This window comes from Hirundo rustica, chromosome Z, assembly GCF_015227805.2.
Source record: "Hirundo rustica isolate bHirRus1 chromosome Z, bHirRus1.pri.v3, whole genome shotgun sequence".
NCBI lineage: Eukaryota > Metazoa > Chordata > Aves > Passeriformes > Hirundinidae > Hirundo > Hirundo rustica.
The window spans coordinates 73,298,546-73,321,380 of NC_053488.1; the positions used below are offsets into that span (position 1 = coordinate 73,298,546).

Below are 22,835 nucleotides of genomic sequence, written 5' to 3' on the forward strand. Positions count from 1 at the left end.
TTCTAAAGATTAGATAGAAATGTTTACAGGTAGGATAGGAACCAAAGACAGTATATGCAGGACCATCATTTTGAACATCAATGACATTTTGGGCTTATATTTTCACTGATTCATAAACAAAGATAGTACACTTAAATGTAGACCTAGAAATCAACTTCCACATAACTTCCATAATTTTCTATCCAGAATGTCTTATTATATGAAGCATTATAGTCCTCTTGAATGCCTACCTATGTGCTTAAAATTCCATGTTGTATACTTCCAGGTATTTGCTTGTTATGTTAGAGTTTACAAAGCTGTGCTCATGAATATGTACAAACAAAACACTGTCAGACTTCATGCCTGAGAAGAAGAAATAGAGGCATTTGACATGCATGCATAGTAGCCTATATCCTCAAAAGAACAGTTCTGAATAATATCAACTAGCCTGGAACTATGAAAGCAATTGATGTTAAACATGACTGTAAACATAGCATAGCATATCAGATGCTTTCACATTTTCTGAATGAAGTCCGAGTATGCTTTTCATATAATTTGCAAAAATTAACCTTTGGGCAATATATAATCATAACAAAAGTTACGTGAACATAATATTAGGTGGTAGAATGTCCTGTAATTATTTGTTAATAATGGACTTGTAATTATTTGATATAATTTTGTAATTATTTGGTATAATCCATGGATATGTCTTAAAACTATGTAAGTTCATCAAACAGTTTAAAGTTATGAAACAGCAAACTGGAAGGTTTTGAGACCTAAACAGCTGTCTCTTCTGGATGAAATCTTTGATATCTGTCATTTGTCTTGCTTCTTACAAGCCAGAGAAGCTGAATACAGAACCAAATGTTTCCATCTTCACCTCACTAGAGAGCATGCTGCCTCCGCTGAGGTGTAGCGACCTGGTTCGGGAACGACACGGCAGCCACAGCCAGGCTGCTCGGACCCCCAGCTCACAGACACCAGTGTGGTGGACGGCAAATGGCGTTTATTAACTGATTACATGGAGTTATAAAACCTCTGTTTGCTACATCACATCCATCTGCTTACGTTACAAACTACGTGTTGCTTAGCTTATCAAGGACACTAAAACAACTAAGTGTTGAGGGAGGGGTTCTGTCTACCCCTACAGCACGATATCTTCCGATTGCCTGTCCCTAATCTCCCACAAGAGCATAATCGATATTACCTCTAAAACATGCAAAAACTAGTTTTACCTTTTCTACCATGTCAGAATATCCTATTTCCTCTAACTTTTAATGGCCTGTGTGTGCCTAGTCAGAAGAATTAACTTAAAGGTATCTAGGTAACTTCACCTATTAGTACACTAATGCTGGGTTAGAATAATTTCCTGAACTGGAAAGAGAGTCTGACAATTTGTACATATTAGGAGGAGGAGGAACATACAGGATAAAAGCCAAAACACTCTGCAGACTACTCCCATGGTGCAGGAAAACGGGCTGGGAAGATGTCTAGTTCTCCAACAGAGGGCTGGTTGGTAAGTGTAGGGCCAGTCCTCGGCAAGCCAAGGGATGAGGGGGCAGAGTGCCAGGACACAACTTGGCACAGCCCTGATAGAGCTTACAGAACAAATGCCACCTCCACTAAACTTCACAAAGGCCCAAAACCGCCTTTTAACTGCCTCAGGCCAAACTGGGCTGCTGTCATCCTTCTCCATATTATCATCTTTGTATCTCTGCACTGGGGCAACTCCTCACATTCATTTTCAATGCAAGGCAGCCAACAGATCTGATTTCATATGGTTTGTAATGTTCTGAGCTTCCCAGTAAGCCCAGAGAGCTTGATGCATTAGCACCGGGTGCAAACATGATAATCAGTGAAATCAAAAGGAGCAATAAAAAGACTGAAGAGTTTAATTCAGAGTTTAATTCCTCTATGAGGATTGGGGCAACTGTTTGCATAGGAATGCTATCAGGCACCTTACTCAGTCAGGTAAATAATAATTTTATCATTGCAGGGTGATTTTACCTTACCATGATATCACAGCAGCACAGCAGACTGCCACACTGCTGTGAGCTAATCTCCTGTTGTGACATCATGAGCAAGCACTTGGCAGCTGAAGCTATACACGACATCGTGACTTTGTTCCAAAAGAAAGATGCTGCTTCATCTTGTCTGAGACAAAGAGGCTGCCACAGAAACTCTCTTCTGAACAAAGCTGAGAAAAGACCATGGTGGGCTTCCTAATGATACAGTACCATTTTCAGAATATCAAAGAATAAATTATGGTTCTACGGGATTCAGCAAAGCCTTGCACAAAGTGTTCCGTTAGGCTTTTAACATTTCAGCACTAGCAGGTCTTTTACAGTTGATTTTTTTTTGGGGGGGGAGGGCAGGGAGAGCTACATGAGTGTTGCAGACATTGCTCAGAAAACTCTCCCATGCCCTGGGAATTGCTAAACTCCCTTTTATATCTCTCATGTGTAGGAATCAAGAGGCAAGCAGCATAAAAGCAAAACTCAGCTTGAAAGCACAGAGAAGTATTAAGCAAGCTACTCTTTCCTCAGGCCAAACTCATCCATTAATCTGAAGCAGTCTTCAGAGATAGGCTTTTCATTCCAATGCTGTTTCCAACAGCATTTTCCATTTTCATCTCTGTGGCACATTTTATAGTATGAAACAGCAAAAATTATCAGTCCATAATAAAAGGTTACTGCCTCACCTTCTGAATTCAATTGCCTCTTCAATTGCTGACAAGCTCTGTAACTGAGTAGGTCAGCATCTCATTACCATGTACAAAAGATCAGAAAATGTGTTTGAAAATACAGATGTTTAAATTCTGATAGTATTAGAAGAAAAAAAAAAACAGATGAATCTTTGTTAAGAGAGGAGTAATGCTGTAGAGGAGCAAGACAAGGCAGACAAGGGACACTCAGAGAAAATTATGTACTGTTCAGTATTATAGAAGATTTCTAGCAGGAGAAAATTCTTAGTTCTATACTCATATCTCATCACAGAGATGATGGATTTACTAGGCAGCAAGATTATGTGGCAATCCTCCTGTGAAAAACAAGCAAGGACAATGCCATCTGCTATATGTGTAAACTTCTGATTGCTTCTGTGACTGAAGGAGTAAAAGGTGTTGAAGGAGGCTGAGATTTTTTGGTATAGGAATCCAGGCAGCGCTGTGAACAACAGAAGAAAGCACCATTTTTAGATATTTATTTAATTTAATTACATCTTATCACTGAAGTCATATACATGTCAATTAACTGGTGGCTGTTATATGAATCAAAAAGTCCAAGTTCTAGCAACCTTAGTAGATGGACCAAGAGGTAATTAACAATATTGATGGGAAGATGGTGATACTACGAGGTTAATTATGTTATGATAAGCTTGCTTGAACATTTGAGTGCAAAATTTATTACATATGTATTTAAATTTTTTTTCAGTTATGTGAAGATTTACCATGAGAAAATCTTCAGCTTATCAGTTGATGACGGTATCAAAGAAGGTAACTCCACTGATCCTAAAACAGTGGTTTGTGGGGGCCTATATTTTAAATAGTTAATTTCCAAACAAGCTAAATTCTTTAGGCTGAAACAGCTACATGAACATCCACTTGGGGGAATAGATTATTATACACTATTAGATAATTATTTATATAATATATAGATTATTATTATACTATTATACACAACCAAGAGATTTCCATGCTGTAATATCTGTACTGTAATATCCATTCCTCACCATGCTGAACACCTAAATAAACTCTAAGCAATTTCAGTCCCTTGTTATGCAAAACCCCCCCCAAAAAACGAAAAACACACACACACACAAAAAACAAACAAACAAACAACCTAGTAAAAATATTTTCCTGTCTGAACTTAGAAAGAAGAAAATTAAGACAAGAATTGAAAGTATATACATACATAACCAGGATTTGATGTTATTGTTAAATAAATTCTTTTTCAGTCCCTGGATATAATACCACAAATATTTTTCTGACAGCAGCTCCTAGAATTCTTCAGATTAAAACCATCACCACAAAATCATTTGATATAACACTACATCAGCTCAGGATACCTATGAGATAAGCCTGCCTGATCAAGCTTAAAATAATCAGAAATTGAAATATTTATCAGTAAGGCCTACTTCTGTGGCCTGAATTCACATGACCTCCTGTGAGAGATGTAAGACTCTAGCTTGATGGTTTACAACCAGCTTGGGAATAACTCTCCTTAGATTTTCTTTACATGCAGGCAGTATTCTTGTGGACCTGACAGCATCAGCATCACTGAAGTGATGAATGAAGACTCTGATCCTATCAATACAAAATAAAGAAGAAGAAGAAAAAAAAAAACACACCAAAAAAGGGCAAGAAATTTGGATGGAGCTGTAAAAGTAGACATCCAAAGCTTCCTTCTCTCAGAGTGAGCAGCTGTGGTTATTATCACAACCCTCGTAAGTACAGGTGGAAGTCTTGGGATTTCTTAAGTGAAGAACAAGATCTCTTCCTCTTAATATAGAAAAAGTATCACACCTAAAAATCTCTTCCTTTCTGAAGACAAAAAAAATTAACTTTTTCTGCAAAATACAAGTGTGAGATTCCCAAAAAGTATAAGAATGGGTGACTGACCCCTGCAAGGGAGGAATGCCCAGAGGAGATGGGCAAGAATGATGTGCTGAAGGAAGAATGTATAGAAAAACCATAGATTTTCATAAAGAAAAATCTCAGCACAAGAGGGACTGGATAGAAAACTTTGCTTCAGGAATATAGCTGCATCATTCAGTCCTCGATCGAATAAACAGTCTTCTGTGAAACAATTAGTCAAGAGTAATGTTTTTCTAAGCTAGCCAGGCCAGCGTGGGAGGGTAGTGTGTATGTGACTCAGCCCAATATAAAGTGTAGAAAATAGTCAACTCAAAAAATCAGCTTGGAAGACAATAACTGGCTTGAGCTGGGTGCAACCTGTGCATTTCTTCCCATTAACTGTGAGGACACAGTGTCATGACAGCAAGCATATAGAGACCAGTAATGAAAATTTGAACAGTATTGTCGTAGTTTAGGGCAGATTTGGGAGGAAACTTCCAAAGGAGTCCTTCCCCTAAACCCGGACAACAGTATATTTGAATTGTGATTCCATTGATATTGCAGCTGCTGTATCATGACTGTGCTGCAATTCCAGTATATTACTGTGACATTCTGCTAAATCAAAGTCCTGGATACATCCATGAGAACTTGGTTAGAGAGTATTGGACTATGGCTGCAGTCTACTAAATAAACCCAACACAAAAGAAGGCATCATTAATGGAGGCAAGACCTCTTCCTTTTTCTGGATTACCTATCCCAGATCATTTAATTGAAGAGCTCCCAGTAGAAAGTCACACAACTTTCATAACCTCAAATACTGGAGCATCGGTTCTTTTAGAGATGACTAGCATAGCCTCAGACTCTGCATCTTTAATGGTCATATTCAATGAAACCTGAAAGGAAATGAGAAGCCTGCCTGATTTGGTCAAGTTTTCCACAAATCAAATAAAAACCAAAAACAAACAAAAAACCCCCACTAAACCAAATCTAACCAACCAACAAAACAAACAACAAAGAAAAAATCACCACTACCACCTCAACAACAAACAAAACAAATCCAAACAAACACTCTAATGACTGGTCTGATAGTATTCTTCATACTCATCCCGGGAACCAGTGGATGACCACTGGAACCAGTTAAGAGGCAGAGGACCATCACCTTTCACAAGTTCTCGAAGATGTGAGCCCAGGCTCTACAGTCTACGTGACCTTTACAATAGGAGGTGGCAGCTACAGGATTATCAATGGCTCATTTTGCACAACAAAAAGCCTGATACTCAATGCTAAATCAACTAATGGTGGTAAGACTGTAGACAGACTTGATTAATCATTTAACTATGACAATGTAACTATTCTCAAGAGAGGTACTTGTACCTTTCCTTCTCAGTAACTGATTTTAATTCTTCCTTCAATTTAGGAATTTTTAAAATTACTTGCTTTGGCAACTGTTTCAAGTGAGCCACAGTGGATTAAACAGCAACTTTGCAAGACTTTTTTTGCCCATTTTAAAATTCTTTCAGCCTATATAACAATGTAAAGACTTCTGCCAATTTTGTGCAACAAAATTCTGCAGTTCTATCAAAGACAGAAGATAAAACTTCCATTGAAAGCATTGAACAAATGCAGAGGGAAATATCTAAGAGCAGTTGCTGTGATATTTTTGAGTCATGTATCCTATTTTTCTCTGTCTCATTTATAAACAAATCATTGTGGCACAGTATGGTAAATAAACTGCTGTGCTTAAAACAGCAGGAGTTACATACCTGAACTTGCAGTCATCAGCATGCTTCAGCAGATTGTGTTTTGGTGGTTAAAATTAGACTATAGCTCACCACTTTCCACTCTGCCAAAGCCACCTGATGAAGGTGTAAGCTGTCAGGAAACAGATTAAGTCTACAGATTAAAACCTAAAACAGATCTCATGAAAGAAAGCAAGCAAAAGGGCAACTAGGAATAACTGTCTGGGTCCAGAAAAGCAAGTAACAGGAGGAGTCCTTTGGAACATATTCAGAAACTGCTGAGGTTTTAGTTTTACCCAAACAAATATTTTCCTTTCCTTCTTCCTACATTCAGAGTGGAATTTGCTTTGCATTTTCTTCAGCTGCACGAGAACTCCTTCACAATTCACACAGGACATCATGGCCTTAAATCCTAACAGAGCTGAAGGAAAATGAAATGTCAGCAAACAGAAGATTTCTTGGACATTTTGATTTCCTTAATTTGCTGCCACAGTTTTTAAGACCACACCAGAAACAACATAAACAAGATAGACGCTGAAAATACAGGAGTAAACATAGCAGTGACAAAGAACTCCCTCAGCATGACAAGAAGTAATTCTAATATTTAGCTATTATTTTTTTCCCCATAAAACATACATCTAAGTTTAAAAAGTCACAGTTAGACAGGGAAATCTAATACTTTGCAGAGATGTAAGAAGGAAAAAAGCAAACACTACACGTAAATCAGATACCCTGTCGCAACAAAAGGGGAATTGGGAGCAACAGGGAGAAGTAAGCCAAAACTTCTGTTTAGAAGTGGCTCCAACTGCTACCTGTTGAAGCATCTCCCCATTTCAAAATAAATCTTTCTATAATTTAATGATGCAACATTTTTTGCCAATTTTGCTATTTTCTAACTTGCTTGAATTACTCAGTTTATAGAACAGGCTTCAGCGAAGTGCATTTAAACAAATGTCAGCTACTTCATGTATACTTGAACAACCACATGCCATCCCACAGTTATAACTTCTGCTTTTTAACCTCCAACCACACCTTTTCAGAGATATTTATGAAATTGGTGCTTATGCAGGTACCAGTTGTGGCCAATGCAAACAGTAACTGTTGCAGACCTCTTTAACAGATGATCGCGTGGATGTAACAGATCCCAAAATGAGAGGAAATTTTAAGATATGCTAGTGAAACATATTGTGCATATTAGCTAAAATTCTTTTCCTAGCCTAGCCAGTAGCGGAGAATCTTCATCTTCTCTTTCTATGCTGCTACCAAACAAGATTGTGAAAGAGTAGTAGTGTGCAGTGCATAAAAAAAATCAATTGCTAAAAGGCAATCAGTTGTTTCTATATCAGTCTTTTCTCCCCACTTCAGAGCTCTGGAGTACTAAGAGTCCTCAAAGGTCTACTGAAGTCCACACTTAGCCCAGACATGACTACATCAGGAGTTAAAAAGACTTCTTTTGAAAGGGAAAACAAAAATAGCCAATGCAGGAGAAATTCAAGCCTGTTACCACAATAGGCTGCATCTCTTCGAAAAATACTCTCTTAAGAGGAAAGGAAGACAACTGGACAGCACTACCCTCTTCAGCATACTACTTCTGAAACTGTCCAGACAAGGAATAATCAATCCTCTCAATAGAAGAAACCTTTATTTGATTCAGCTGTTAAATCAACTTCACCAATGCAAATAGCTTAAAGACACAAGGACTCCACACACCAACCATCTATCAGCCATCTACCAGCATACCTTAAATTTAACTTGCAGACTTAGTTTTGTTTGGCTGCTTCCCTGAAAGGTTTTGAAGCTAAAGCTAAAAGGGCCCAACAAGCACAGCAGCAAGAGCACGAGATAGGGAGAAACAGAGAAGCTTGGCCCAGTTGGAAGGAAATGGTGATGAACATTCAGATTAGGAGACTACCCATGTATTTTCAGAAGAAGCTGACATAATGCTCACTGCATCTAGAGGAGAGGATTGACTTCCCCTCATGCCCCACTTTTGGCCCTGTCTTTAATTTGTATCAGGTGTGGTACTGTTTGCCCTCTGCTGCCTCTCCACTACAATCCAAAACTGCTGCTTTGGCCAGCTGAAGTGGCCCACAGAAGGGGCAACCAGCACCAGAACTGGAGGACATAAGAAGGGTGGTAATGGGAGGACACAACCAAGCGTCGGGGTGCAGAAGCGGGTGGCAGGAGGTGCAGTATTGCAGCAATCCACTGTGCCTCAGGAAGTCACACCTGAAATTCCTGCAGAGTAAGGAGAGGGTATTCTGCAGAGAAAACAGACACAATCTGCTATCTGGCACACATGCCAACAGCATAGCAACAGTTTTTTTAAATGTCTTTTCCTTGTCACTTCTGAATTTTACCAATTTTAAACACAAAGTGTAACAGCAACAAGGCTGGGGAAATCAACACCTAAACAAGTAAACTAGTAGAAAATGAAAATGCAAAATGTCAAGACAATTTTGGCAAAATCCTGGGGAAAGAGAAGAGAGAGTAATTAAAAATCTAACACATCATTTGCTTTTCAAAATTTTAATTAGGTGTAATAAATGTACACAAAAGGAAGCACTGGCATTTTTGTTCATTTTAAGTGTATGAAATGGCAGGGAAAATAGACACATGGCATGAGTGAGGTCAGAAGTATCAAGACTGGTTTGAAATATTTCAAAATGTCATGTTAACAGGATATTAAGGGAAGCTTTTAAAGCCTTCATGAACAAGGCTTTTTTAACATCAGAGCTTGAACCCACATTGCATACAAGTTCGACATCAACTGAGAAAATCAATTCTCCTCATGTCTCATATAACCAGGAATTTCAGCTGTGAAGCCTGATAGGGTTAGCCATTAGGATTAGCCATTTTCTCTCATTTTGAAAGAGTTCATTGACTAAATTAGAAAGTAAGAGCAAACTGCTGCACTACTTTCTCATGTTAAATCTTTTATTAGAAAGAGTCTTAATAAGGCTGAAGAAGAGGCAGCAGCAGCTGAGATATTATGAACCAGTCTAGCACCAAGCTACTCCAAAGTCTAGTTCCCTGTTTGCCCTTTGGTGGATGCCCCTTGGGGAGTGAAAAAATGAAAGAAATAAAACCACTGTTTACTGCAAAGCCATAAATGTCCAACTCCCTGGAAAAAGAATAAACTTACTTTATTTCCTGAAGCTACGCATGGTTGACATGCGAGTTAATTTCAAAACCAATAACACCAGTTACAGTGTTTATGGGAAGATGACCCTACAATATACTGGGACTGTATGCTACTAGTGTCCTTTTGCAAGCAGTCACTGTAAACTTGTCTTATTGACCCTGCCAACAGTGCAGTAATGTTTATGTTCAGTCCAGCTCTGCACTTAAGGACTATTCTTAAGTGCCCTCAAACCAAAAGCTGCTTCTACAGCTCTCCTTAGCTATGCTAATGAATTCTCCTCATCGCCCTCAAAACACACATGTGGTGAACAGTTTCTCCAAAAGAAGAGGTTAATTTACATACCTCACCCAAAGGGATCCAGGAATTAGACTTTTTGCAGTGTTTCAAATGCATAGCAAACTGAAGTTGGAAGTTTTCCCAGACTGAAATGTGCATCTTATCTATCTTTCTGCAGCACTTGCAGATGTTAGCTGACCTAATTCTGTTCTTTCTAAAATCAATGAAAACTACTTAGTGGGGATTACCAAAGCCAACATTAAAAGTCTTGACAAAGCACTAGGTGTACAACCACCTAAACTTCACTCTCAGCCAGATTCAGTTCCCAGCCCCTGTAAGCATAAGACTGACATTGTAAAAAAAAGTAAATTTCTATGTGTCTTCAATCTTGCATCCTTTCCTTCTGGAAGCAATTAATATTTTGTAAATTAATTGCATATTCTAATTCTGAGATGCTTGCATCTTCGATATGTTAAAAGTGTATCAAACTGAAATGACAATAAAGAAAAAATATGATCTTATTTGTATGACTGCTTAATTACTGTTTTAGAATTCTGGAAAGTCTTACATACAGAATTAAAAGAACTTAGTTTTCAAACTAAATTTCTTGGCCTACCAAAGTGAAAACTGATGTTCATGACTGCTAGGCAGGTACTTCTACCACTTCAAAATAGTCATTAGGCAGAATCACATAGCCTTTTCCTGCCAATATGTCTTTTTCTTTCTGAAACTGAACAATTTCTCTCAGTTTCTCAATCTGTCTTTCCTGACGCCGGCACCGCTGTTGTGCTGTCTTGAGCTTCTTCCGCAGTTTTTCAACCTGTTCCTCGAGCTGTTGAATTCTTTTTCGCTGATGGACTGTATCCTCTACAGTGTAGTTATGATCACAAAAAACAGCAAGATTGCTGGGGGTCTGGAGAGGAGGCATCAATAATCCAATACTTGGATCTACAAATCTGGCATCTATTTGAGACAAAGGAAGAGAAGGAGTTGATGGAGGCTGCGGTAGTACTGGAGCTGCTGCTGCTGCTGGTGGTGGTGGTGGAGGTGGTGGCGGTGGTGGCAGTGGAGGAGGTGGCAGTGGATCTTCTGGCTGCTCTGCAAATTCTTCAGACTAGAAAGAAAAAGAAAAAAGTGTACATTTTCATGCTTAACATTGTTTACAACACAACTCCCTTATTACAGCCCAGAATAACCTAAACATCCAGGATTCAAATTAATAAGATAAATTTCAAAGACATGATTTTCAAAACTGACAAGCATTTCTGAGTGTACTTTGTCTGGCTTCTCAACAGGACATATTTTTAAGCAGCTTCATTTTTAGAGCTCTTTGAAACTCAAGGCCTTGATGTCTAAATAGGCTTCTTGAAGATTAGATTGTTGAAATCTATATAATTACCTAAGAAGCAAGAACACAGACTGCAGTTCCATACAACAGAGTTCAGATTACCAAGTAACTCATTGCTGCCATCCCATTCCCCTTTGTCCCTCCTCCTTTCTGCTGCATCATACCACTACGTAGTTGAACTTACCAGCAAACTTAATCAAAAACACATCAGAAGTGGTCAATCTTCTGCTGAGTCAGAGTAAGAGTGAACTACTGAATGGGCTGAAAGGCTGGCAGAGCAGAGAGATAGACATGGTAAGGCCAGTCTTCTCAATAATTGTTACTGGTTTGCAGCTGCAGCATAACTGGTTTGGTTAAAAGAGACATCATGAACCAAAATAAACAACTCTTCAACAGCAAAGCAGCCTTCTCATCCTTGGTATTTACTCTTTGCTCAGACATAATTGCCAAAATGACAGAAAGTTACTTGATCTCCCACTACTACTCCATAAATTTTCTGTCCATTATTAAATGTCAAAGCAATGCAACAAAAGCTATGACATACACCTGCCCTGATACATGGAAAAAGTGAGAATCACAGATTTATAGAATGGTTTAGGTTTGGAGGGACCCTAAAGATCATCCAGTGTCAACACCCCTCCACCATAGGCAGGGACACCTTTCACTACACCAGGTTGCTCAGAGGCTCATCCAGCCCTGAAACACTTGTGGGGATGGAGCATTCACAGCTTCTCTGGGCAACCTGTTCCAGTACCTCACCACCCTCACAGTGGAGAATTTTTACCTAATATCTAACCTAAACCTGCCCTCCTTCAGTTAAAGGCCATACCCCCTTGGCCTGTCACTACCTGCCCTGATTAAAAAGGTCCCTTTCTAGCCTTATTGTAGACCCCCTTTAGATACTGGAAAGTTGCTCTGAGGTCTCCACACCACCTTCTCTTCTCCAGGCTGAACATCCCCCACTTTTTCAGCCTGTGTCTCTAAGAGGGGTGCTCCAGCCCTCTGGTCATCTTCCTGGCCTTCTCAGGATTCATCTAACAGGTCCATGTCCTTCTCCATGCTGGGACCCCAGAGCTGGATGCCGGGTTCCAGGTGGGATGTCACCAGAGCAGAGCAGAGGGGCAGAATCGTCTTCCTCCCCTGCTGCCCATGCTGCTTTGAATGCAGCCCAGGACATGTTTGGATTTCTGGGCTGTGAGCTCACACTGCCAGGCTGTGTTAAGAAACAGGACGGCATAGCTGGCAGAGGAATGGACAGGGGAGAAGTACAGTTCTCTATTTTGGCAGCAGCAAAATATCAGTTGGCTCAACTCCACTGCAGGGTTTTATCACATTGCTCTTGATAGGTCCCACTTGTACAGGTCAAGACAACACAGATCCCAAGACATTTGAGTATAGACTGGAGCAGAAAATCAGATTCTTTCCTCCCCAAAGGAATTCAGTATAATTCAGAAATCTTTCTGTGCACATGTTGATTGAAAAAGCATTGTTGAAACCAAAGACCTTGCACATTGACTATTAAAAAGAAAGCTTAAAACATTCTCAGTAGAAGAGGCACTGAAAAACTTTTCAGCTGCTCACCTGTTGCCAATACCCTTAGTACACAGAAAAGTGTAAGGACCAGGAAAATGTTGATTTTAAGAACAGCCAACAGTCCTCACCATCAAAATATCAAGCTCATCAGATGTGAAGGCCATATCAATAATTTCTGTGACTTAACATCCAAGCAAGATAGAAGCATGTGTGCCTACCTGTCCCTCATACAAACTGCAACACTTGGCAGATAGTAATTGAAAAGGCAGTTTGGTGATTGGTATTGAAGGAAAGTGGTGATTAAAGAGAAGTTTAATATGCAGTCAAATACAACTGATCACATGAAAGTACAAAATCAGCCAACTACCAGTCTTATTTCTCAGTTATAAAAAACTGCTGCTGTTGGCCTACCTAATTTACATATGAATATTCTAAAGAGCTTGACCCTATCAGCTGTCACTATCAAATTTTTCTACCAAAAAAAACCACCAACCCTACAAAGTGAAGGTAGAGACTGCAAAAAGAAAATCATTCTTGCTAGAAACAAAAGCAAAAGTCAGATCACTGCTGGACTGCTGAATTCAGAGACGTCTCTTCAAAGCTCTAGAACATATGCTACCTCTATATACAAATTATTGTCACAACATATTACAGAGAACAGATCTTTGGTATCTCTGTGACATCCTCAGTGACTTCTAATTACTTCTTCCAGGCAATAAATACTTCTCCTAAGACATAAGTAAAGAAAAAGAAAGTATACCAAATTACATAGTGAGAGAGATAAAAACCTGTACTTCAAAATCAGTGTGGATTCAACTCCAAAACAACCAGTGTTATTCTTTGTTATTACATTTTACTTGAAGATATGTGGCGGTTTATTCAAAAGTGCCGTGAGACGAGTTAGAAGTAAATCCTTCAGAATTAAAAGGCACTCACTCTTCTGTGTTTTTGTAGATTCAGGTATGACAGCAATATTGACAACGTGGCTCACTACTAATCCTGCTGCATCAACAGTACTTTTGAAGACTACCCTATACACCCATTCAGCTTTCAGACTGTAAAAAAATCTGCAAGTATTTTACATACAATGTAAAAAATGTGTATTGTAGAGATAAGCAAGGAAGTGTAATCAAACACAAAACACAGCCACATTTCCCTGTAAATTGTCAGCCTCCTTGCTTACATTGTTTATTTTCTCTTATCTGTTATTAGCCACTTTTCATTTTTCAACTGTGTTGCCTTTTTATTTCTGCAGCACTCCAATATTGTATAAAAAGAGAAAAATTGAACAAGAAAAATCCAAGTTTTCTTCAGTGCACTTCATCCCATTTAAGTCTTTTGCTCCCCAGACCTATTCTACCTACCACTGTCTCCTCTGCCACTTTATGGCAGAGCGATAAGAGATCAAATATTTTATATCCTTTAAAGGAGTTAAAAATCAATCTTTTCCATTCTTGTCTTAAGTAAGAAGTCAAAAGTGGCTACTATGTCATAGTAAATTGCTCCAATGGCACAGAGAAGGGAAGAATACCTCACACAGAAGACTCTACCATCAGAAGTCAGGGACCACTCTGGCTTTTGAACACAAGGTTAAGGCAAGACAGAGGTGCCCTCAGCACAGACAGATAGCAGGTGCAGGTAAGGTTCTGCCGTTCACTTTAACTTTGCAAAGCTAGAGGGCAGCACTCTCTTAAAGAGGCCAGATTAGCTTCACAGTTAACCTCCATTATGTCTTCAATGCTAGAAGTAGCCATCAGCCATGGGAAGAGAGTAATTGCAACCATTAATGAAGGCTCTCTCAGATTTCAAATGTGCAGGAAATGCTGCAGAACAGTTTAACTACAGGGCAATACCTTCTTACTTTGCTTCCATTCCATTTAATCCAGCACATGGTTGCTGAATTAAATGGACACATGAGCAGGTCTGAGAAGGTCTGAGCAGGTCAGAGCCGGCGTCTGCCTGTAAAATGCTCTGTGCCCCAAAGCCTCAGAGAGCCTCACAGAATACACGGAGGTGCTTCAGTCACCCCAGCCCTCCTGGTGACCCCAGGTACACACGCTGAGCATCCTGCCAGCCTTCATCCTTCCCAGCATGCATCCTCTCCCTGCTTGCTGCCCTGCCACGCTGCAACCAGCGGCATGCACGACACGTTCTGGCACCTGCCGCCATGGGTGCTTTGGGTTTACCTTTTCACCGGGCTCAGTGTAACAAAATATTGTGGGCACAGCATTCTCTTTTAGAAGCTTGTTATTGCATTCCCTCTTAAAGCAATCGGGGGTAAAGTGTTCTGAGCAAATGCTGCTGTACTTGGTCGGCTTGAAGTTCTTCCTCTTAACAGCAGCTTCCCACTTCTTGCAAAGATCGGGTCTTGTAAGGGGAAACCTGCAAGCAAGAGGCACTTTCAGCTTTTCTGGAAAGCTTTATAAGGCACGGGTTGACCGGAGCCAAAACCTCCCGCCCTCCAGCGAGGGTGGGTCTCAGACCGCTCTCGCTCTGGAACAGGCGGCTCAGAGAGCCCCGTCCCTCAGCCTCCCCAGGGATGCCCCAGGAAGGGCGGGCGGGGCTCCCCGCCCTCCGCGGCCGCCGACAAACACATCTGTCCGTCTGTCCGTCTGTCCATCCGCCCTCCCGCCCGTCGCTGCCCGCCCGCGCGCGCTCCCTCGCGGCTCCTCGCGGACCTCGCGCACGCGGCCCCGCGCTGGCCCCGCCCCCGGCGCGACCCCGCCCCGGCGCCCGCGCGCGCTCACTTGTGGAAGGAGATGGGCTTCTCTTTGTCGTATCGGTTCCGGCAGCGGTAGGCGGAACAGGACTGCACCATCCCGCCCAACCCCGCGCCCGCCGCGGCGCGGACTCCGTGGGGAGGGACAAGCTGGGCGCCTCAAACTCACCGCCGAGCTCCCATGCTTCCCCCGCCTCCGGCGGACCCCCCCCGCGCCCGTGGCCCTCCGGAGAGGGACGGGAATGGGACGCGCGGCCTCTCCCAACTCCAAGATGGCGGCGCCAGCTTCAACGGAACCTCTCGCGGTAGCGGCGCGCACCGCGCTCCGCCCATTGGGCGCGTCGGCGCGCAGCGTGGGGGCGGGGCCTTATTCGGCGGGCCCGCCAATCCGGCCTCCTCCTTTCCTCGCTCCGCTCCATTTTCACGGCCGTGCTCCGCCCACAGCTGCGCAGGACCGCCCGCACCCCCGCACCCTCAGCTGCGCAGGACCGCCCGCACCCCCCGCACCCACAGCTGGGCAGGACCGCCCGCACCCCCCGCACCCTCAGCTGGGCAGCGCCGCCCGCACCCCCCGCACCCTCAGCTGGGCAGGACCGCCCGCACCCCCCGCACCCTCAGCTGGGCAGCGCCGCCCGCACCTTCCGCACCCACAGCTGCGCAGGACCGCCCGCACCCTCCGCACCCACAGCTGCGCAGGACCGCCCGCGCCCCCGCACCCACAGCTGGGCAGCGCCGCCCGCGCCCCCCGCACCCTCAGCTGCGCAGGACCGTCCGCACCCCCCGCACCCTCAGCTGCGCAGGACCGCCCGCACCCCCCGCACCCTCAGCTGGGCAGCGCCGCCCGCGCCCCCCGCACCCACAGCTGGGCAGGACCGCCCGCACCCCCCGCACCCTCAGCTGGGCAGGACCGCCCGCACCCCCCGCACCCACAGCTGGGCAGCGCCGCCCGCACCTCCCGCACCCACAGCTGGGCAGCGCCGCCCGCGCCCCCCGCACCCTCAGCTGGGCAGCGCCGCCCGCACCTCCCGCACCCACAGCTGGGCAGCGCCGCCCGCGCCCCCCGCACCCACAGCTGGGCAGGGCCGCCCGCCCCCGCCGGGCACAACCCCGGGAGCGAGGGCTGCGCTGCGGCCATTCCTGCACCGAGAGGAGCCCGTCAGGGACTACTCGGATCGCGCCATGCCTGAAGTCCTGGCCGGGGATGACCACCCCAGGCAGCAGGCAGGGCTGCGGTCGGGCGCACGGGTGTGCACATCGTGGCTGTCACAGGGACAGGAAGAAGCTGCCGCTGTGAGCCCCGCGGGAGGTTCTGGCTCTCTTCGGGGGACCAAAAAAAAAAAAAGGGGGGGAGCGGGGGAAAGGCAGAAGAAAACAGCTCAAAGACCATATTGCCGTAACATACAGTTGCATTAGGGACGTGTAAAACAACTCCCGTCTCACTCGCCTAAACGTAATTTGCAGGTGCATCAGCAAACAGCAGATAGATCTCTCAATAAATCGATCTGTTGTTACAGATAAGTTTATTTTGAGCAGTTTCGACATGTTCCCATTCTGTTGGCTCACATTCAAGCTCTGTGTTTGATCAGCAAGTAAAACCATCCTATGCAAGTGACAGTTTTTGTATAGGAATGACGAAGGAACCTACCTTTAGGGTCACCCCAGTCAAGTGCAACATTAGATCTAGAAATTCACTGACAATGACCTCAGACTCAAGTGAACCTCCATGGCTTTTTCTCTGACTGCATACAGATCATAATTTTCTCCTCAGCCTACTTTCCCCCTCTACACTTGCTTTGTGAGGGAAAGAAAAGAAGGTTTATTTGGCCTTAGCTTGGAGGCTGTGGCTTCTTTCCCTATGCAGCTCTTTGCCCAGCTGATGGAAGGTACCAGTTACTGCCATTTGCTTGCCCAGGAATATGACAGAACAGCCTGTATAGCAGCTTCAGCAATACTTCCACAAAGCCACTTGCATGAGCTGTTTTCAGTACTCAGTGTTGGCTGAGGACTGCTAGCTCTGCTCCTTTTACTAGGTCAGCCAAGAGACAAGGAAACCAAAATAAGCTCTTTCTAGCACTACCTTCCTCACCAAGAAAAACATGGCTATTCCCTCCTCCCCTATCCATGTGAATGCCTCTGTCCTTGGCCTTTGCCTGATGGCTTTCTTCTCCCTCGAGTCCTTCTGCCCAGTTTTCTGGGCAGCAATTCTGCCACAGCCTCAGGGACCAGAATACCTGGGCTGTCCCGTGGCAAGTGGAGCTAGGGGTAACCAGAGCCAAAGCCCAGGCTCACCAGCCTGGACAAAGTCCTGCAGCACAAGACAGGGCAGACACTAATGGACACACCCACACAAGGTGAGGTGATGAACCAGGTACAAGGTCCACCCAGGTAATTCAGGAAGGAGCAGCAGGACATGGTGTCAGGAACAGAACTGGAAACACAGGTCCAAGGTTCACCCAGGAGATAGACCTGAAGAGAGCAACAGCTGTGATACAACCAGGCAGCTTGTATTGAAGGTGCTGTGTTGAAAAGGGGCTCTTTCCCCATAAGCAAGAGTTGGGGGCCCCAAAGTACTGGAGTCAAGGTCACCAAGGCCTTAGTCAGTGTACCTAGACTCCAGTTCTCTTATGGACCTGAAGAGGGATTCTGAGTCAAAGTCCTGGACTTGACACCACTGTCCATCTCCTCCTCCACTGCTGGTTTTTGAATGAAACTAGGCACAGAGAAGGCACAGCATACAGATCATGGGGCTAAGAGCAGAGCTCAGCAGCTTCACTAGACACTGTGACAAGAGGCACATGGTTTTGATATGCAGGAAGGAAGTGCTTCGTGAGAAAGCATGAAAGCATGAATGGGTTGCAGAAGGTGGTACCTAATGGAGGGGGTCCACTACAGATGAGAAGATCTGGTGAATGTGTAGATAAGCCACTGAGACCATAAGTCAGCAAGCTGATTTTAAAGACTTAAATGAGATATTTCAGCAGCTCTGTCAGGATCACATTGGTATCCTGAAGCAAAAGAGATTTATAAAAGACTGGGTGGAAAGAAATTTCCTCATCCCATAAGAATTTCAGAAACTCGGAGAAGGGCAGAGGCAATTTTCTTGAGTAAAGAAAACAAATAAAAGCCCCAAACTGCAAATTGTTATTCACGTTTCAGTAATTTTGAAAATGCTGGAAATGTGTCTAAGATGGGGTTTTTTTTCTGGTTGTTTGTTTGTTTGTTTTTTCCCCTCCCCCCCCCCCCCAGGAAAGAAAGGCCACATCAAATTCATGTCCATCTTCTGAGTGACTTAGTTTCACTAGTTGGCATGTTTCCTGATGGCCAAGCACTTCCCCATCAGACTCCCCAGCACTGTGTTTTCGGGAATCATTAGTCCTCGACACCTGCACAATCTTGTGCCCATCCAGCACAGACCGAACGCACCAGCACCTGCCCCAACAGCCGCCACGGTGCCCCTTGCTCGCTTTCCTCCTGCAGGACTCGTCCCCCGGCCGGAGTGATGGCCGCGAGAAACCTTCCCGTTCTCGGACGAAGGACCCGGCACTACCTTCTTTCCCACACCACAGTCGCGGAGCGAGTTTCGGAGGGGGAAGGGCAGCGCGGGCTCCCCACGGACACCCCACCGGGAAGCCGTTCCGCGCAAGCCCGGCGGGCGGGGGAAGGAGCGGGGCGGGGAGGGGGGAACCGGCGGCAGCAGCCGGGAGGAGGCGACGGTGGGGCGGGCAGCGGTCCCGGGGCGTGGCGCAGGTCCGGCGGCGCCGGGAGGCGGCTCAGTCCCCGCTGCCAGCCGAGGGCGGCCGGCCCAGCGGAGAAGCCGCCCAGCCCGGCCCGCCCCGCGCCGGAGCCGCCGCCGGCCGGCGAGGGCGGCAGCATGAGCGGCGGGCGTAGCGGGCGATCTGCCGTGAAGATGGAGGCGCCGTTTTACCCCGAGGAAGGACTGGAGCTGCTGCCCGACTTCGTGCCGTTGCCGGGTTTCGGTACCGCCGGCGGACCTGGAGCCGATGCAGCGGCGGGGCAGAAGCTGCTGCTGGGCGCCGGGAAGAAGAGGGACCTGCCGGCTGCCGCCCCCGCGCCGCTCCCCGGGCCCTTCGCCCTTCGCCCGCCTGCCGGCGCCCGCGGCAGCGCGGCGGCTCTGCGCTTGCTGCCGCCGCCGCCCGCCGCCGCCGCCGCCCCGCCGCCCACCGCGGGCTCCGCGGAGACGGGGAGCGGCGGCGGGGCGGCGGCGGCCCGCGGCGGCCCGGAGGCCGCGCTGGGATCGGCTGCGGAGCTGCCGCTGCTGAAGCTGCCGCCGGCCGCCGACCTGGAGCAGCTGCTGATCCAGGGGGGCGCGGGGCTGGGCGCAGGCAGCCCGGGGCCGGCGGCGCCCGGGGCGGGGAGCGGCGGGGCGGCGGCGGCGGCGGGGCCGTTCCTCTACCGGCAGCCGGTGACGCAGGAACAGGAGGGTTTCGCCGACGGCTTCGTCAAGGCCCTGGCCGACCTGCACAAGCAGAACCAGCTCCTGGCGGCGCCGCCGCCGCCGCTGTCCGCGCCGGGACCCTGCTGCACCGCCCGCCCGGGGCCACCGGGAGCCCCCGCCGCTGCCGCCACCGACCCTCCGGCCGTCTACACCAACTTGAGCGGCTTCAACCCCGCGGGGCCGCTGAGCCCCTCGGGCAGCGCCTACCCTTCCGCCTCCGCCCCGCCGCCGCCGGGCCTGGCCTTCGGGGCGGCGGGTCTGGGGAGCGGCCGGCTGCCGGCGGCGCGGTCCCTGGAAGAGCCGCAGACGGTGCCCGAAGTACCGCCGTCGGCGGGCGGGGAGGGCGGCAGCAGCGCGCCGACGCCGCCGTCGCTGTCGCCGCTAGACGCGGAGAGCCAGGAGCGGCTGAAGGCAGAGCGCAAGCGGCTGCGAAACCGCATCGCTGCCTCTAAGTGCCGTCGGCGGAAGCTGGAGCGCATCGCCCGGCTGGAGGAGAAGGTGAAGGCGCTCAAGGGGCAGAACGCCGAGCTGGCCGCCACCGCCAACCTCCTGCGCGCCCAGGTCACCCAGCTGCAGGGTCGCGTCCGCAGCCACCTCTCCTCTGGCTGCCACATCAGTGCCGCCGGGCATCCTCCTCCTCACGCCGCCGCCCAGCCGCGGGAGACTCCCCCCGAGGCGGCCGCCGCCGCGCCGGAGACCAGCGCCTGCTGAGGAGGGACACCCCGCCGGCCCCAGCACGCCCGGGGGCACCGCGGGGCCAAGGTGCGCGCCTGTTGCCGCCCTTCTGCTATTATTATTTTTTATTATTATTAATTATTATTAATATTATTTATTTGCGCCCGGAGAAGGTGTTTTTTTGCGGAAGCCGGGTGTTGCTAAGCGTTTCCCGAGTTCTGTCGATGTCGCATTCAGCACTGAGGGTCTCCGTGGGTGGTTCTGGGGCAGGTGGTTGTTAATTTTTCAGTGAAGTATTTGAGGTCTGTAGAGATTTCTGAAACTAAGAAAATTACTGTTTACAGAAAGATTCAACTTTATTTTCATGGGGGATATAAAACGTGTGTTTCCTAATACACCTTACTGAACTGTATAGCAATGGATAAGCTTTTCAAACTTAAAAAAAAAAAATAGCCAGAATCGTACCTTTTGAAAAGATGTGCGTGTGTATATATATATATATATATTTAAGACATAATATGGCTATGTATATTTTCTTGGTATTGATAAAGAACCTTTTTTAAAATACTGTCTTTCTCTAGAGCTTTAATTTGCCATTGAGAGTTAAGACAGCTGTGTGGGTGCTCTTGCACTTGCATGGCTTTGATTTTCAAATCGAACCCTGGAGGGAAATGATTTTTGTTGTAAATCTTAAGCAGATTGAAATGCATTGCTGACTCAGTCATAGGAAAATAGTTTTCTAAACCTGTATGCTCCATATTTCTTGTGCCAGTGCAAACTTGGGGCATTGATAGTTATTTATTGAAACTTGAACACTTTGGACATTGCCTAGACCTTATTTTTCTAGATAACACGTTACTAGAGAAAATGGTTACTTTGGCAAAAAGAGCTTTACCTTTTCTTTTTTTTTTTTTTTTTTTTTTCCCTTCACTGTGTACATTCCAATAGTGTGTGCTCTTTCCATAGTATAGTAACAATTCAGTGCTATACAGAAAAGGGCTCAGATTTGGGGTGGGTTAGCTGTAAAGGTTATGATTCCATTGTATTCTGTTTGAATAAATCACAGAAATATTATGGAGAAGTAGATTTATTTTTCAGTAGAAATCTGTATATCTTGCTTCTTGGTCTACTTTGTTCTGAAGAAACTTTCTGCAATACTCTAGAGACAGAGTCAATGCTAGAATGTGAAGTGTTTTTCTGGTTGGGAATAATTGGTGTGATTTATTTCTTTGTCGAGAATTCACTAGTAGAAGAGTATAGCAAAGGAACTATTTCTTCTGATTAGACATAATCCTCAATAAGTTTTTGAAAGCTTTAGGTCCCTTGCTCGATAGCACTGCCTTCCATGCTTCTGCTGCACCCGTGTGTTTTGAGCGTAGCCACCGCTAGCGCAGCACTGCCGAGCCCTGTGGCAATGGTGCGGTGGGAAGGGTCTGGAGAGTGACAGTCATCTCCACCAGAAAGCCCCTCCGTGCGGAGGCCGCGGGCCGGCCCTGCCGCTGGGTGAAGGCAGAGCTTCTCCTGAGCAGATCCAGCTGCAGTGTGGGGCCCTCTTCCCTCGCTGAAACTGTGCTGAAAACTCTGCTTGAACTCAGAGGCAAATCTTTCATGGGGATATGTGTCTGTGCCAGCTGGTGAAAAGGGGTAATCGTATGAGGAGCCAAGAGGGCATAGACATCTCTGTACAGCAAGTTGCTCAGATCTGTTAAAGCCACTCAGGAGCTGGTAAATGTCTCTTACCTCTTCTGAAGGCTACAGCCGATGATTTGAAATCCAGTAAGAACGGGATAGACTCACGGTTTTTCATGCTTTTACTGGGGATATGTGAGTGCTATCTGTTCAGACAGTTGAGCTGCAGCAATCAAGTGTATGAGCTTTTTCTTTTAACGTGTAGTCGTTCCTGGCACATGTATGGAGTTTTATGAGAATGTGTAGTTACACTGTTACTGTAGCTGAGACGGCTCTGAGGATATTTCTTTTCTTAATGCATATGCAAATTAGGTAGAAGCCATATTAATCATTGCATAACTGTTTGATCATGTCACCAGAGCCTTTTTTGGTGGTTGAAATGCTTGCCTGTAACAGTACATTCTACTGCTGGAAATACTAACAAGCGGATTAAAAATATTTTGATCTTAACACAGGAGATTTCTTAGGGGCATTCTGAACCATACTGCATACAATCTGTAGCACTGCCTGTTATGTAATACCTGGGTGAAAAATATGGTTTTTACTTTGGTCGTCATCACCCATCCTCAAAGATGCCTCAAGTCTGGAGAAACTGATAAAAAACTTCTTTCCCCCCCCCCACTTAACACTTTTCCCTAGTGAGAGAAGTAATGCTGCCTGGTGGATGTGAGATACTTTACTGCATGTGTAATGAGGTGGGGTT

The 22,835-nt window shown here is 45.9% G+C and overlaps 2 protein-coding genes across 2 annotated transcripts; one reads left to right on the forward strand and one right to left on the reverse strand.

Annotated features, from left to right (window-relative positions):
- Positions 1 to 8,769: 8,769 nt before the first annotated feature.
- THAP1 (THAP domain containing 1) lies at positions 8,770 to 15,585 on the reverse strand. Its single transcript, XM_040091313.2, has 3 exons — positions 15,341 to 15,585; positions 14,780 to 14,975; positions 8,770 to 10,826 (listed from the first exon to the last, which is right to left on the reverse strand). Exons 1-3 carry the CDS (start codon positions 15,409 to 15,411, stop codon positions 10,356 to 10,358), a joined length of 738 nt encoding a protein of 245 aa, XP_039947247.1. The 5' UTR covers positions 15,412 to 15,585; the 3' UTR covers positions 8,770 to 10,355.
- Positions 15,586 to 18,811: 3,226 nt separating this feature from the next.
- LOC120765830 (transcription factor JunD-like) lies at positions 18,812 to 22,582 on the forward strand. Its single transcript, XM_040091023.2, has one exon. The coding sequence runs from the start codon at positions 18,812 to 18,814 to the stop codon at positions 20,477 to 20,479; it is 1,668 nt and encodes a 555-aa protein (XP_039946957.1). The 3' UTR covers positions 20,480 to 22,582.
- The last annotated feature ends 253 nt before the right edge of the window (positions 22,583 to 22,835 follow it).

What these genes read in the sequence shown, in the direction of transcription:
- THAP1 (XM_040091313.2), bottom strand. Translation starts at nt 15,411, where the DNA reads ATGGTGCAGTCCTGTTCCGCCTACCGCTGCCGGAACCGATACGACAAA. An exon ending in AAGCCCATCTCCTTCCACAA is followed by an intron (nt 14,976 to 15,340) that starts GTGAGCGCGCGC and finishes TCTTGCTTGCAG; the next exon opens with GTTTCCCCTTACAAGACCCG. An exon ending in ACACTGAGCCCGGTGAAAAG is followed by an intron (nt 10,827 to 14,779) that starts GTAAACCCAAAG and finishes TTTTCTTTCTAG; the next exon opens with TCTGAAGAATTTGCAGAGCA.
- LOC120765830 (XM_040091023.2), top strand. Translation starts at nt 18,812, where the DNA reads ATGGCCGCGAGAAACCTTCCCGTTCTCGGACGAAGGACCCGGCACTAC.